Genomic DNA, 15421 nt, shown 5'->3' on the forward strand with positions numbered 1-15421 from the left:
TTGAGGCAGAGCTGCCCTCAGGGCAAGATTGAATACGGAAAACTGTCCCTAACCAATCTGGATTGTTATTTGAGGTTTAGGCTAAACCTGTTCACATTCTTTTGACCAACCCTTTGTCCATCTGCTGGTGAATAAGAGAAAAAACATTTAGCATTTCAATAAACCGATGACCAACCCACAAACAACATGGAAGCTATCAAAAAACAAGGAAGATGTAGGCATTTAAAATGCATTTATTGTGGTGGCATGTTCAATTAAACAATATATAAAAACTGTGTGTAAAAAAAGGAACATAAAACTATGGAGCATATCTACAATATTGTATGTATATTGCAGAACTTTGCTTTCAATAAAACATCTTTGATAATTGAACTCTATATTTTAAACAATTCTAGATTGGGTTGCCAGACTGTGGTGTCATACATGACCGATGACATCACAATGGTCTTAAAGCCAATTTGAAAAATGATGTAATGTGGAAATGTATCAGTCTTAATTGGTTATCGACATGGCTTGTTTCTGCTGGTGCAAAAAGGTATGAAATCAGGTCATTTAATCAATTAACAACTACTTCAATTCTGGAGTAGTATTTTTCTCTTAGACCTAGTGGGAAGAATTAAGTAAAAGTACATTCTGATTGACGAATACATAAAAAGTATACATGAAATGTATATGAAGTTCAGCTTTTGCAAATGCCACTCAATGTAACTTGTCTAAACTGTGTTATTTGAGGTTGAGGATAGATAGCCAAGTTCCTCTGATTTAGGCCTACCTGTTCCTATTAATATGGGGATTGGGGGGAAATTATTTAGCACTAACACATATTCTTGTCAACAGAAAAAATGGCAGAAAACCAATTCAATTGATGTGGAGCAGAAGACAAGAAATAAGAAGGAGAGTAGCACTTCATCCCCCTCTCCAATTCCAACTGACCGTTCTGAACGGAATGCCTCCGCCACCTCTGACCCCTCACTCTCTGACCAACTCTCCTCCCTCTATCCACCTCCCTCTCCTGTTAACTGTTCCTCTCATTCTTGCTCTCCTGCTAAACAGCCCTCTCTCCCCAGGTCACCTGCCAAACACCCTTCCCCAGTGAAATTCTCTCTAGTGGTGTCCTGCCCTAGTTCTCTCTCTCCTACCAACCCTCTGGACAGTCATGGAGACACCAGCCAAGAGGGTGCAACAGTCAGGTAATTCAAACAAAAATAAAATAAGTACAGTGCCATCCTAGAGTCCCCTTGAAGAGTTGGCTTTAGAGCTACAAGACCAGGGTCAGTGTTAATCAAGAGTATGAGAGCTAATCTAGGATCAGGTCCTCTCTATCCATAATAATCTGATTTATTATGATCTAAAAGGAAAAACTGATCCTAGATCAAACTCCTACTCTGAGACGCTTGATAACACAGTCCCAGAAAGTTACTTTCCTCAAACTGTAGTTTTAGGCTCTTCTAATCACATCTAGTGGATAAATAGAATACCAACCTATTGCCCTGGTCTACTTAGTATACTGCATTTATATCGTAATCAATACATGCATTACTACTTAGACTGTGTTTATAGTTGAGTATAGTATTTAAGAGAGATACTGTGTAGTGATACTATCTCTGCTTTGGAAGCTTTACACCTATTTCTCTCCTTCCTTCAGACCTCTGTCTCTTCAGGACCACTCTAGCCCAAGGCCCCAGAGGTCAGGCTCAGGTGCCAGAAGCCAGACTCTTCCCAGGGCCAGCTCAGCCACCAGAAGGTCAGAGGAGACCCAGGGGGCCAGAGGAGAAACGGGGGCCCTGGTCAACATGGAACTTCTTGGGTAAACCAAAACACACCGCAAATGCAACCACAACACAATGCAGATGCATTGAAAATAAGCTCTTTATTGTTTAGAGATCCATGTCTGATATACTATGGGGATGGGGCTTTCTATCAAGCATGTCAGTTTTATTAGATATTTATAAACCCATGAATTATGGTAATCTTGGTCTAAAGGACATCCACTTCTTTGTGTACTCATAGAGTAACATAGAACTTATCCCTGACCAAGATGGCTGGCATTGTCAGCACTTTCTAGAGCTATGAAGGTTTATGACATAGGCCACTCAATGTTTCTAGGATATTGTATCTCTATGTGTGTACTGATGGCTGGTTCTTCTTCACAGGTTGCCTATCATTGGCAACACTTGCTTCCTAAACGCCACCCTGCAGTGCCTCCTGGTCCTGCCTTCCTTCTCAAAGGAAATCCTACGCCAGGAACAACTCTGGAGCTCCTCCCCTTCTCCAACTTGCTCAGGTAAGGGAAGGCACAAAAGTAGACACACCCCCACCCATCCATTATTTGTGTTCATAAATTCAAGGAGGGACACACTCTTCATGCCACTTCTATAGAAAGTGATTTTCGTAGCAGGTTAGGAAAGCACTTTTGCTAACCCTTTCCCTAACCATAACCACTTCATATTCTGTTTATTTATTTATTTCCATTTTTGTTTTGTTTTCAATCTTCATAACGAGGAACAACAATGACATTTATTTATTTTGTATTTGGAAACTGTAGAATGATTTTACCCATGGTCATTGTTTAGTATGGGACATTTGGTAGCTTTTAAAATGCTCTGGAAATGAGAGCAGTATCCAAACCAAATATCTTAGGAGAATAAACAACACATTTTTGGTTTTGCTTCAAGTCCTCAAAGGTGAAATTATATTGAATGCATTTCTAATAATGGGGTGCCGCAAGATAAAAAATATTTGGATATGCTCATCTGCCTCTTCAGCCGTAAGCCAGTAGGTTCACACCATCCAGTCAGCTGCTAATTTACTCTCTTTCTCCCCTACAGGTGTCTGTCTGATGTGCACCTCGGGTCTACCTGACAGTGGCGCAAACCATGCCTCAAAAGCAGACCTCATGTGGAAGGTCAAGTACTCCTTGTCGGGATATGATTTGAAGTATCTGGGGGACACGCAACAGGTAACTGAGGCACTACTCTCTTCTGAACATGCACTCTTTTTGCAAGGGTTCATTTTCTCTCAATAATTAGATTTTATCTTGGTATTTTTCTTTCTCATCATAGGACGCACACGAGTTACTTGTGAATATGCTGTGCCAGCTGAAGGAGGAGGGCATGATACTGAAGACGCTCGGGGTGAACTATACCTGCCCTGTTTCCCAGCTGGAGTTCCAGCTTGTCTCAGTGCGCACATGTACCAGGTAAGAGCTCCCATTGGTTGTAATATATCTACTGGTAACATGATCTTTCTTCAAATGATATTACAAAACACATGGCATAACATTGTAGAGACCTGAAACAGAAACCTGATGCATTTTTCTTCTCTTTGTCCTGCTTCTGAAGCTGTGGGCGCGAGTCATCCACCAGAGAGGACTACAATCACCTCTCATTGGACTTCAGCTCTGAGCGCACCTTGCTAAGCAGCCTAGCACTCACTTTCAAAGTCAGCACGTAGGGTTTAGCCCTGGGTGTAGAGACTAACACCCAGGGCAAGCTGCCCACTGTCTCAGAATACGGTATCTTATTATTGTAGTGGTATCACTCATTTTGTAATGCTTTTGTTTCTAACCCAGGGAGAAAAGGTTGAATTCACATGTGAGGGCTGCAAGGGCCTCCACGCCTCAAAGGTGGAGCAGTTCCACACACTGCCTCTGTGAGTTGCCCCTGTATAACCTCTCATAGAACTGGCAGTATTTAATTAAATGAGTGGTCATTGTGTCCTGAGCATTTAGGAGTAATTACCTTCCTTAGCACCACCAAACAAATTTCACTCATCTGTTATTTGTTGACTGGTTTCATTGTCTGTCTGTTCCTCTCTGTCTCTGGGCAGTGTGCTGGTTCTGCATCTGAAGAGGTTTGGAGGACCTGGGGGGTTGGAGAAGCTGGAGGCTCCTCTTTTGTTTCCTTCGGAGCTGAGGCTCTCCACCTTCTGTGGGGACACGGTGCCACCCCTGCACAGTGCCAGCCCACAGGCCCTCACCAACCAGACCCCCAATATCCAGGTGTCCATCCCCCAGACCCTCGCCAGCCAAGTCCCCAACCCACCTGGAGAGGCCAAAGATTGCGCCCTCTGCTGTTCAGGTAGGTCATGGCATCACAACACTATTCTTGTTCCAACACCACACAATCCACCCACTCCCAAAACGGTCCTGCAGACAGAGAAGCTAGAAGCTGCAAATTAAAATGTTTCTCAGACATCTTCAGTGATGTACGGAAGCTGTTTTAGACCAGAGCAATTCAGACAAGCGACCACGTTTTCACAGCTCTTTATATGTATATTTGACCCCTCAGATTCAAATGACCAGGAACCAGGGAAAGTGCTGTGGACAGCCTCAGTGGTGAGGAGAGATAGAGAGTGAAACCATTGAAATATAAGTTATGACAGAACACTGAGATAGTTATGAGGAGTACATGATCTAGTCGACCTCCTGCAGTAGACAAGTAGTGTAGTGGAGAGATAGAGAGTGAAACCAGTGAAATATAAGTTTTGACAGAACACTGAGATAGTTATGAGGAGTACATGATCTAGTCGACCTCCTGCAGTAGACGAGTAGTGTAGTGGACTGTAGACAGTGTGGTGGTGTGTAGGGGAAATGAGAATCCAATGATCATATGTGTTTTCTTACAGAAGCAGCAGCCAGTGAAGTCAGTGATTGGCTACTACCAGTTGACCGGCGTAGTCTCTCATTTGGGAGGCTCCGCAAACTCCGGTAGGTAAATACCTTAAAACACACACATGCAGATGCACAGTACATATGGCATAGGCTGAATCCCAAATAACTCCCTTCTCCTCGACTTTTAAATATGCGCATTCACGTGCGCCTCTGCAATGAAAATGATCAAGGTTTGAAGGCCGGGGATAATAATAATTTGTAGACTGCAAATTGACCGTAAGAAGCCCAAACAGATATCATATTTGACTAATTTCAAACCTTGCTTACATTTGTGTACAATCACGTATATCTCTTTATTAGGCGTAGGAAGACTTTGGATCAGATTTCCAAAGTGAAAATCACTTGGAACTGATTTGCTGGTGTTTTTAGTCTTTTAACAATTACAATTGTTTGCTCAGAAAACATGGGGTAGGCCAAATAAAATGCCACGGCCCGCCAGTTGGGGAACCCTGGTGTAGGGGATAATTAGACCCTCCGATAGCCTTAGACCAAGCGAGCAAGGCTGCAGGCTTCAGAGCGAAGTGCCATCCCGACAAGCACTGCTATATGTTTAGAGTTTGCGCAATTTAATTCAAAGGAATGGAGAGGCATGCCACGTGTATGTGCTTATCTCTGATTTCCAAACTTGACACTTGTAACAGATAAAATACCTTCCAAATGAACTGTTTAACTGTTATAACACACTCCATTACCCACAAGAGCCTGACCCTTGACCTCGAGACTGTCTTCTTTGTTCCACAGGGCACTACATTAGTGACATCTTGAATGCCAGTGGAAACTGGTTCTGCTGTAACGACAGCCAAGTGTCAATGTCCAATGAAGCCACTGTGCTGAGGACCAGAGCCCGGAGTGCTTACCTGCTCTTCTATATGTTCAGGTACTGCTTACTCTTTTCATCTATATACTTGTGTTGCTATATATTTGTACTGTATGTACAGTAAGTGGTTCCTTTCACCCTTCAGGGCAGGAGAGCATTAGGCCCCAGCACACAGGGCCTAACAGGTCCACCAGCACCAGCCTCAACAGGGGCAGCACCTGGACCAGCCTCCACACACCAAGCTCAGCCTCAAAAGGCTCAGCCCAGTCTCAACAGGGGTTGTACCAGGCCTAGACTAAATACCCTCAGCCCAGCTTCAACAGGGGTAGTCCCAGGCCCAGCCTCAACATCCTTAGACCTTCCTCAACAGGGGTAGCACCAAGCCCTGCTTCAACACTCCCTGCCCAGCCTCAACAAGGGGGGTGGGGGTGTTATGATCACTACTGGCTGTAAGTGAACAAGTAATGCGCGTTTGGGGCAATACTGGATGTATCCAAGGCTCAGCCATTCGTTCACATAACAACAGGATGTAGCACGTGACTGAAGAGAGAAGAGACAATCAATAGGCTCTGTGCATTATACCGCCTCCAATGTTCTAATTTACTTCCTACAGGGTTGATGAGTTCCTGCAGCGATTTCTGCTATTGTTTTTATCATTAGCTTGATAGCTATCTAACTGTTGTTGATGCATTTCTGACTGAAATAGTTTGCAATGGCTACGTTTAAATTACAGCCCTGCGTATGAGGTGCTAATGACAGTGACTTTGTTGAAGGAAAAATTGGGGAGCGACAATTCCTAAAAATAGGTTTTGTTCCTACAGTCTTCTCATGGAACTGGCACAATGAAAAGAGACCTGGTGTTTGGGAAAGAAGACTGAAGCCTCCTGCTCTGACTGAGGAGGATGAAGAACAAGGTGCGCTGCCTATGGACTGTGCCATCTCTGATCAGGTCCAGACACATGATTACTGTGCAGCCCCTGAACCTGCAGCCATGGACACGGCCCTAATGGCAAATCATGAGCACGTAAGAGAAATTGAGGAGCTTCGAGCCAAGCTGGAGAAACTGACCGCCCAACACGGCTTTGGTGTGATTTTCTGGTTCTGACGAGGATATGCATTTTTACACAAGGTACAGTAACGATTTATTGTTATCCAGCATTACTATTGTTTTATTTACTATGAATTATTATTATTATCCCAAAGTCCATCTTACCTTTAAGAACGTGTTCATTGTTATTTAAAACTAGGCTAGCGTATCTTAGCATAAGTAGGCACATTGAATGCACAGTTGAAGTCGGAAGTTTACATACACCTTAGCCAAATACATTTAAACTCAGTTTTTCACAATTCCACAACAAGTTGGGTGAATTTTGGCCCATTTCTGCTGACAGAGCTGGTGTAACTGAGTCAGTTTTGTTGGCCTACTAGCTTGCACACACCTTTTCTGTTCTGCCCACAAATGTTCTATAGGATTAAGGTCAGGGCTTTGTGATTGCCACTCCAATACCGTGACGTTGTTGTCGTTAAGCCATTTCGCCACAACTTTGGCAGTATGCTTGGGGTCATCAAGACCCATTTGCAACGAAGCTTTAACCTCTTTTTACATTTAAAAAACAACAACTGTTTATTAAGTTTTACACACACACACACAGACAAGACAAAGCAATATAAATAATATACTCAACTAGAAAAAAAATACAAATAAAAATACAAATAAAAAAATAGCTTTAAAGATACCATACTTTAGACAAGTTAAACACACCAGGCAGAAGGCTACAGAGGTTAAAGGGCAATCTATAGTACAGGGACAGAGCAAACACCTCACCATTGTTCCTGTAAACAGTCAAGGGATAAGGGTGGAGAAATGCAACCACTCACAGAGAGTCATGGCCACAGACCGACCATCCACTGGATCAAAAAAAAAAAAGTTCACAATGCTTTAAAATAAAAAATAAAATAAAAATAGAATGATTATTCATGTAGGCATGAACAAAATGTAAAAATAACTGGGAAAAACAAGCTCACACTTCAGTCTCTGCCCGGGCAAGATGAACAAGGCATCTGCGGATCACAATCAATAAGCACATGGACCTTAATGCCCCTCCCCCAGCAAAAACACAGAGAGAAGCTCCTCCAACCCTTAAGTCACAGACTTATTTTAGTATTAATTGGAATGCCATCAGAGGATGGACTGTTTAAAGTAAGACCGGAATGGAGCCCAAGCCTCATCAAACATTTTGGGGTTCCCACGTGAATTGAATTGAATTTTTTCTAGTTTCAGAGAGCACAACACATCCCTCACCCAATATTTATTTATCTTTATGGATAACTGTGGTGGCACCAGACGGGGTCCTTATTTGTGGGATTAAACGTGAGGCCTCAGATTTACGGATCTGATGCGCAAGGAGTTTACTGGCCTTGTCGCCTTGTTCATAGACTTTGTATCGAGCTCGCAAGAGTAACTGTTCAGCTTGCCTGGTAGAAAGCTCATCAAATTCAGATTGGAGTAGTTGGCGCTCTTTATGCAGATCAGAGGAAGGATCCGTAGCATACTTCTCATCCAATGTGGCTATGGACTCGCTCAGGTCCCGAAGTCGCTGGGAGCGAACTCTGTTTTTGTTGGCTGTATAAGAAATAATTTGGCCACGTAGGTATGCTTTGAGAGACTCCCATATGGTAGAGCAGGACATACCTGGTGTTGAATTAGTTTCTAGGAATAAGGTGATTTCAGAAGAAATGAAATTGACAAACTCCTTATCTGAGAGTAAAATGGGGTTGAAACGCCATTGATAACACATAGGAGGTCGCTGGGGAAACTCTAGTTCAAGCACTAATGGTGAATGGTCAGAGATAACAATACTCTCGTAAGTACACTGCCGAAGGTTAGGCAGAAGTTTTTTGTCCAAAAAGAAGTAATCAATCCGGGAGTATGTTTGATGAACAAGAGAATAAAAGGAATACTGTCTATCTGTAGGATGTAGGAAACATAGCATATTTCTGAAGAAAGGGTTGAATAAGTAGGGCACATTTAGATGGGCCTGTATTTGTTTGTGAGGACTTGTCAAGAACTGGGGACATTTTACAGTTGAAATCCCCCCCTAAAATCAACAAATGAGAATCTAAATTGGGAATAGCAGACAGAAAGGAAGAAATGAAACTTGTGTCATCCCAATTGGGAGCATAAACACTAGCCAAAACAAGAGGGGTAGAAAACAGTTCACCGGTTACTATGACGTATCGTCCCTTAGGATCAGCAATAACCTCAGAAGCTACAAAGGGAGGAGCTTTATCAACCAGAATAGCAGCACCTCTTGATTTACTATGAAAGTTCGAGTGGAACACTTGACCAACCCAGTCCTTACGCATCCTAAAATGCTCACCAGTCCTCAAGTGAGTCTCTTGTAGAAATGCAATATTTGCATTCAAACCCTTTAAGTGTGTCAACACCCTCTTACGCTTCACCGGGTTGTTAACCCCTTTGGTGTTCCAAGAAATGTACTTGATCGCATTATTTCGGCCCCTCTGGGCATTCCCGTTATTCAACCCTGTCATTAGAGCATAGAATGGAAAAGCAATGAGCGCCCAAAACCCCCAGAATAACTTGTCTCAGAGTAATAATGTACGGTGGTAAATGTTTGGAAAAAGTACAGAAAAAAAAAACAGGAAAAAAACTAAAAAGACAGAATGACAACATTAGAACTGAACAATTCAACCTGCCCACCCCCTCCCCCCATCCCAGACAATACCTCCCCAAACGAGGTACAAGCCTAAATAGAACATGTTCTCTTCACACAGTATGTCTGTGAGAGTGCGGTCTTAAACCTAAACCCACAGTCCCGCTCTTTAAAGTCGCATTTTGTTAGTGGATCAAGCAGCAAAAAGAAAGATTTGTATGGTTTTTTTTTTCAAATAAAAAAAAGGCGAATCCCTTGTGCAAACGGAATGACAAAAGCACCACTTGTAGATGTATATAATTGTATTCCCAGTCTTATAACAAGCATTGAGAGAGAAAATAAATTAAATGTATAAAGGCTTTCTCAAAGTCATGCTTTTGGCCTTATGTTTGGTCGACATGCTGACATTCAGAAGCAAAGTAGTCTTGGTTTTTACGGAAAGGGATCACCAAATTAATATTTGAAAATAAATATGGTTCTGCTGCAGAATTCACGTAAACTTTAAGAATACCACGGGAGCAAACGGAAAACACGTCAGTCGCACATGGCGTCCTACCATGGCGTCCTACCTACCATTCCTCAAGCTTTAACTTCTTGACTGATGTCTTGAGATGTTGCTTCAATATATCCACATCATTTTCCTTTCCTCACGATGCCATCTATTTTGTAAAGTGCACCAGTCCCTCCTGCATCAAAGCACTCCCACAACATGATGCTGCCACCCCCGTGCTTCACGGTTGGGATGGTGTTCTTTGGCTTGCAAGCCTCCCTCTTTTTCCTCCAAACATAACGATGGTCATTATGGCCAAACAGTTCTATTTTTGATTCATCAGACTAGAGGACATTTCTCCAAAAAGTATGATCTTTGTCCCCATGTGCGTTGCAAACTGTAGTCTGGCTTTTTTATGGCGGTTTTGGAGCAGTGGCATCTTCCTTGCTGAGCGGCCTTTCAGGTTATGTCGATATAGGACTCGGTTTACTATGTGTATAGATACTTTTGTAACTGTTTCCTCCAGCATCTTCACAAGGTCCTTTGCTGTTGTTCTGGGATTGATTTACACTTTTCACACCAAAGTACGTTCACAGAACGCGTTTCCTTCCTGAGCGGTATGACGGCTGCGTGGTCCCATGGTGTTTATACTTGCGTACTATTGTTTGTACAGATCAACGTGGTACCTTCAGGCATTTGGAAATTGTTCCCAAGGATGAACCAGACTTATGGAGGTCTACAATTTTTCTTCTGAGATCTTGGCTAATTTCTTTTGATTTTCCCATGAAGTCAAGCAAAGAGGCACTGAGTTTGAAGGTAGGCCTTGAAATATTTCCACAGATACACCTCCAATTGACTCAAATGATGTCAATTAGCCTATCAGAAGCTTCTAAAGCCATGGAATAATTTTCTGGATTTTATCAAGCTGTTTAAAGGCACAGTCAACTTAATGTATGTAAACTTCTGACCCACTGTAATTGTGATACAGTGAGTTATATGTGAAATAATCTGTCTGTAAACAATTGTTGGACAAATGTATTGTGTCATGCACAAAGTAGATGTCCTAACCGACTTGCCAAAACTAGTTTGTTAACAAGAAATTTGTGGAGTGGTTGAAAAACGAGTTTCAATGACTCCAACCTAAGTGTATGTAAACTTCCGACTTCAACTGTATATTGTCTTTACATTAGATTTCAGTTAACCCCCAAAAATGCTCCCAGGTCGTCGATGCAAATAAGATTTGGTTCCTAGTCCACTTCCCAGGTTAAATAATGGAACATTTAAAACAAATTCACTGCTGTGATGATAGCTGCTATGAATTACAGTAGAATTGCAGTAACAAGTAAAACAGGCTACAATAGCAGCTTGGTCATGTCTAGTGCTACTTGATGCTCAGAGAAGATGGGCAATAATACTAATGAGTTTTTTTGGTATTCAAATACTCTGGGTCTGTCTTTAGATTTGCAAACTACACCCACCTGATGGCCTTCTGGCACTTGACTGAGCGGGCAGCAGAGACCAAATTTATAAGTCACAAGCACCAATCCATCTGAAAAAAGGGTTACTCGAAGAAAACCGGTAAGGGACAACTTCATTAAATACTTAGAATATTATTTGATCTTACTGTAATTTCAAAACATGATTTACTTTTTGTTATGGACCGAATATAAGGACTATATTGTACTAAAACATTTTTCTTTACGCTCAGACACTGCCATCAATCGACGAGTTCTTCTTGTTTATGACTCATCTGTCGCTGGGTCTGAAGCAGAAGGATTTGGCCCATTGGTTCAGCATCCACCAATCGACAGTGAGCCGGATTATCATCTCTTGGGCCAACTTCCTCTACTGTCTGCTTGGATCAGCACGGATATGGATCCCCAGGGAAACCGTCAAAGCCCACCTGCCACCCGAGTTCAAGGACTATCCAGACACCCAGATAGTGATCGACTGCACTGAACTCCGCTGCCAGACACCATCTTCACTCCTACTGCAGAGTGAGGTGTTTTCTTCCTACAAGTCACACTGTACCTTTAAGGGCATGTTGGGAACGTCACCACATGGAGCTGTCACTTTTATGTCATCGTTGTGTGCTGGATCTGTGAGTGACAAGATCTCCAAGCAGTCTGGAATGATTTCCTTACTCTCCCCTGACATGGCCATTATGGTGGATAAGGGCTTTCTCGTAGATGACATTGTTCCGTGCAAGGTCTACCGGCCAGCATTTCTGTCAAGATGCACACAGATGCCAGCGCATGAGGTTAGGGAGACCCAATCCATTGCCAGGCTGAGAGTACATGTTGAAAGAATGATCTGCAGAGTAAAGGAGCACAAGCTGTTTGACACAGTCATCCCCCTGACCATCTCAGGCAGCATCAACCAATTGTTTGCCTTTTGGTCAACTATCAAAATGGACCTTTGGTCAGAGCATGGGCCAAGCCAGTGTAAATGTACATGTGTTTATTTGGTAGTAGCAAAATAATAATTTGTTTATCTACGACATGTATCAATCATTTGTGTTGTAGTGAATATCAGTTTGTGTGGAGCTTGTATTGGCTTTAATTAGGCAATGAGTTTAGGGGTGGGGGAAAGAAATCAAGTAAACACAGAATAGCCAGAATGCAAGACTGTATACAATGTTAGAGATGTGTAATTGATTTACTGAACTGTTGAACATTTGCTGAAATACATTATTTTAAACAAATATATTATACTGCAGTTTTCTTCACAAGAACATCAATACTTATTTTTCATGAAACCACTAAACTCGGCACCCATGCAGGGGATCCATTCAGGTGCGAGAGACACTTCTGCAAGTAGTGGTAAAAATAAAAGTGTTCAACCTTCTCTCTTATATTTTTTTAAACCTGTAGATCTTTAGATATCCTTTCAACTAGGATGTCCACCTGTGCACAGATGACAAAGTCACACCAGCTACAACCTGTGAGAAGAATTTGACCTTGCACCTGCCAGTAGTAAGCATTAAATCTCTTCAACTTCAGCTCTCCATTCTGTATCCTCAGGTAAAGGCAGTCAACATAACTTTGTACATTTGGGCACTTGACCTCTAAGAGTCCAAAGTGTGGTCTCACACTGGGATCAAATATGATGCCATCTGGAGAGGATCCTAACCACGGAGCATCTGGGTGCACTACGAAGCCACATGGAAAGAAGTTAACGTTCTTCAGTGTGCAGTACTCCTGTACAGCCACTGGCTCCATGGCTAGCCCCCTCTTCATCTCCACGGTCTGCACACCAGATCCCTTGAACATCCGCTCAGCTAGGCGGTCCGCTGAGGTCTCTCCCCGGACATGGCAAACCTCTCGGAAACGAGACGATGTTATTCTCATTTTCCTGAGCTGATGCCATTCCGGGCTGCTGCTCTGCTCCCTTGTAAGCAACCTCAACTTTGTGTGACATCTCGTAGGTTGTCTCTAATGCCTTGACCTGGAACTGCCCCTGGTGGCTAAGGATGTAAGCACACTGGGAAGACTGAAGCCTGTTGCCATCTACCGGAAGTATTAGTGGAGAAGGGGCATCGGCAATTTTCACAATTTCACGGGTCTTTGGCTGTGGAAGTTGATAGGACAGCACATTGCCAGCTTGCACTGGCCCAAAGGCGGACTCAACCAGGGGCACATCAGCTGACATTTCTATTGTTGTCACAAGAGGGGCAGTAAGTGGAGAAAAGTTGGCATACGTTTCTGAGACGCGGAGAAGGTCCATGTCAGGCATATCCATTGAGTGCTTTGTAGAGCCAACTTCTGCAAAACATTTTAAAACTTTAACATCAGGTTGGAGAGATTACTATGACACAGACTCATAGCAGACACAGACTTTTCCAGAAACAGCACAAGCCCAAAAGTTGAAATAAAATGGATTAAAATGTACAGATTTATAGATTTTAAAAAATCACAAGAAAATGTTTTAGAAATGTTTCCATTCTAGGAACCTCCGACTTACCTTATTCCATCAGCACACCAGTAGGTTTACGGAACTCTATCCCATCAACCGGACCTGGCTTCACACAATAATTAACAAGGATTTACTGTTACATAGGCTGAATACTTTTCAGGTGCATTTTTTTATGGATATTGATAGACTCACAAGTGTTCTTGGCTCGTGCCAAAGCTGTTCTGTGTCTGTGCAGCAGGAATGTTTAGTTGAGAGTAGTGCGCTGTCTGGTAAAGAAGGGCCACCAGATGATTGCACACAGCACTTCCTGCAACACAGGAGCAGTGGCGTTGGACCACGATCCCTGGTACGGAGTGCTTTAACACCATCTGTGAAGATAAGTGTGATGAAAGACTGAAGTGAGAAACAAGAATGATGCCCCATAAATAACAATAAACAGTAGTGTCTGGTCTTCTTAACTAGGGGCTCATTTAACTATACAGGAATACATTGTGTAACACAATTACCAAACACTGCATCAACAGATCTTTAACAAATAACCTGTGGGCAATTCTAAATTGGGATTGGGACCCACCATTAATATCTATCTATTGATAAGATTAAACGTTGACGCTGTTTCCAACACATTTTGACCATGATGACAGTGTCCCACAGGAGATGTTTAACAAGGTCCCTAGTAGCCATCTATAACCTTTCCCTACTCTCATGCTGTACGGCTTTTCACTCTTCCCCATGGACCTGTGACAGGCAGCCCTCACGGTAATCTCCCCTGTCAATGTATCTTCGTTAGATAATGTTTAGAAGACATGAATAACAATTATTTTTAGCTAGCAAATATGGCTAGCAAGCATAACTTAACCAAGCTAACGAAAATACACACGTTCTCAGGTAGATTCTGTCAACGTTGTATCATTTTACGAAGTAACTATCTAGCTAGCTACAGTTAATAGTTAAATTAGCTAGCTAATATGGTTGTCGCTAGCTAACGTTATATCTGTCACTGACTTGGTAACGTTATTCACCTACATACTTATCTAAGTAGCTTCCTATATACATATTGAACCCCTTTTAATTATTGCTAGCTGGAGTCAAGGAGGCTGATTTAACAATTCGATGTACATGATGAATATTAATTTGAGGCAAGTCCTGAAGACAACTAGTAAAAAACTGCGACACAGTGGTAGTAATGTTATATCGTCGATAACAACTAGACTGTCGCCGGTATGAAGTGTGTTCAGAACGTCCGATATAAGGGCATAAGGGCTATTTTCTAGTTGCAGAAAGACAGCAGTGGGGTGCAAAGGCAGTTCGCCAGTTACAGCAGCGCGTCCGCTGAACGATAACGAAGAGGTAGGTGAGATCACGGAGACCGGGGTGAGAAGGCGATGAAGCGTACTTCGTGAGCTGTAATCGAAAAACAACTGGCATTTTGAAAGTTTGAGGTGAGGGAGAAAGTGTGGCGAAACAAGTATTGTTAGTATTGTATCTTGCTATAGCTGGATCGAATTCTCCTTTAGCTAGCCTGAGAAATGTTGAGCAACATTAGCAAACTTAGCTGATCAAATAATTGAGTGTATTGTTTGAAACTTAGCTGGCTAATAAAGCCAAACAGCTAGCTAACGTTACAGCATCAAATGAGCTAACGTTAGTTACCTAACCAATTCGCTATAGTATTAATTGGTAACGTTATACGACTCCTTGCCGTTCCTCAAGTTATAACACGTTAGTTGCTTACTGGACCCTGACAATCTGTGTGAAATGTTAACTAGCTAACGAACTAACTCCTGTCTGTGAACTAATGTTTTCCCTCGACAGTTTATGGTTAATTTTTAGAATGAGAGAATTAGGTGAAA

The 15421-nt window shown here is 42.4% G+C and overlaps 1 protein-coding gene and 1 long non-coding RNA gene across 4 annotated transcripts in view; one reads left to right on the top strand and one right to left on the bottom strand.

Moving 5' to 3' along the window:
- LOC112267456 (ubiquitin carboxyl-terminal hydrolase 37-like) overlaps positions 1-15421 on the top strand; it is a 63888-nt gene that overhangs the window by 32838 nt on the left and 15629 nt on the right. The window contains exons 2-3 of one of the 3 annotated variants that reach the window (XM_042300593.1): positions 838-1190; positions 1646-1807. In XM_042300593.1, the coding sequence (XP_042156527.1) occupies positions 838-1190; positions 1646-1807 (515 nt within the window). Of the gene's footprint in view, positions 1-837; positions 1191-1645; positions 1808-14921; positions 15011-15421 lie in introns of those variants that run through there. The other 2 variants (XM_024445721.2, XM_024445716.2) reach the window with 2 other exon arrangements.
- On the bottom strand, positions 12095-14349 carry LOC121839968. Its single transcript, XR_006079254.1, has 3 exons — positions 13761-14349; positions 13617-13674; positions 12095-13417 (listed from the first exon to the last, which is right to left on the bottom strand). It is a non-coding gene; the product is annotated as an uncharacterized LOC121839968 (long non-coding RNA).

Source organism: Oncorhynchus tshawytscha, linkage group LG02, assembly GCF_018296145.1.
Source record: "Oncorhynchus tshawytscha isolate Ot180627B linkage group LG02, Otsh_v2.0, whole genome shotgun sequence".
Taxonomy (NCBI): Eukaryota; Metazoa; Chordata; class Actinopteri; order Salmoniformes; family Salmonidae; genus Oncorhynchus; species Oncorhynchus tshawytscha.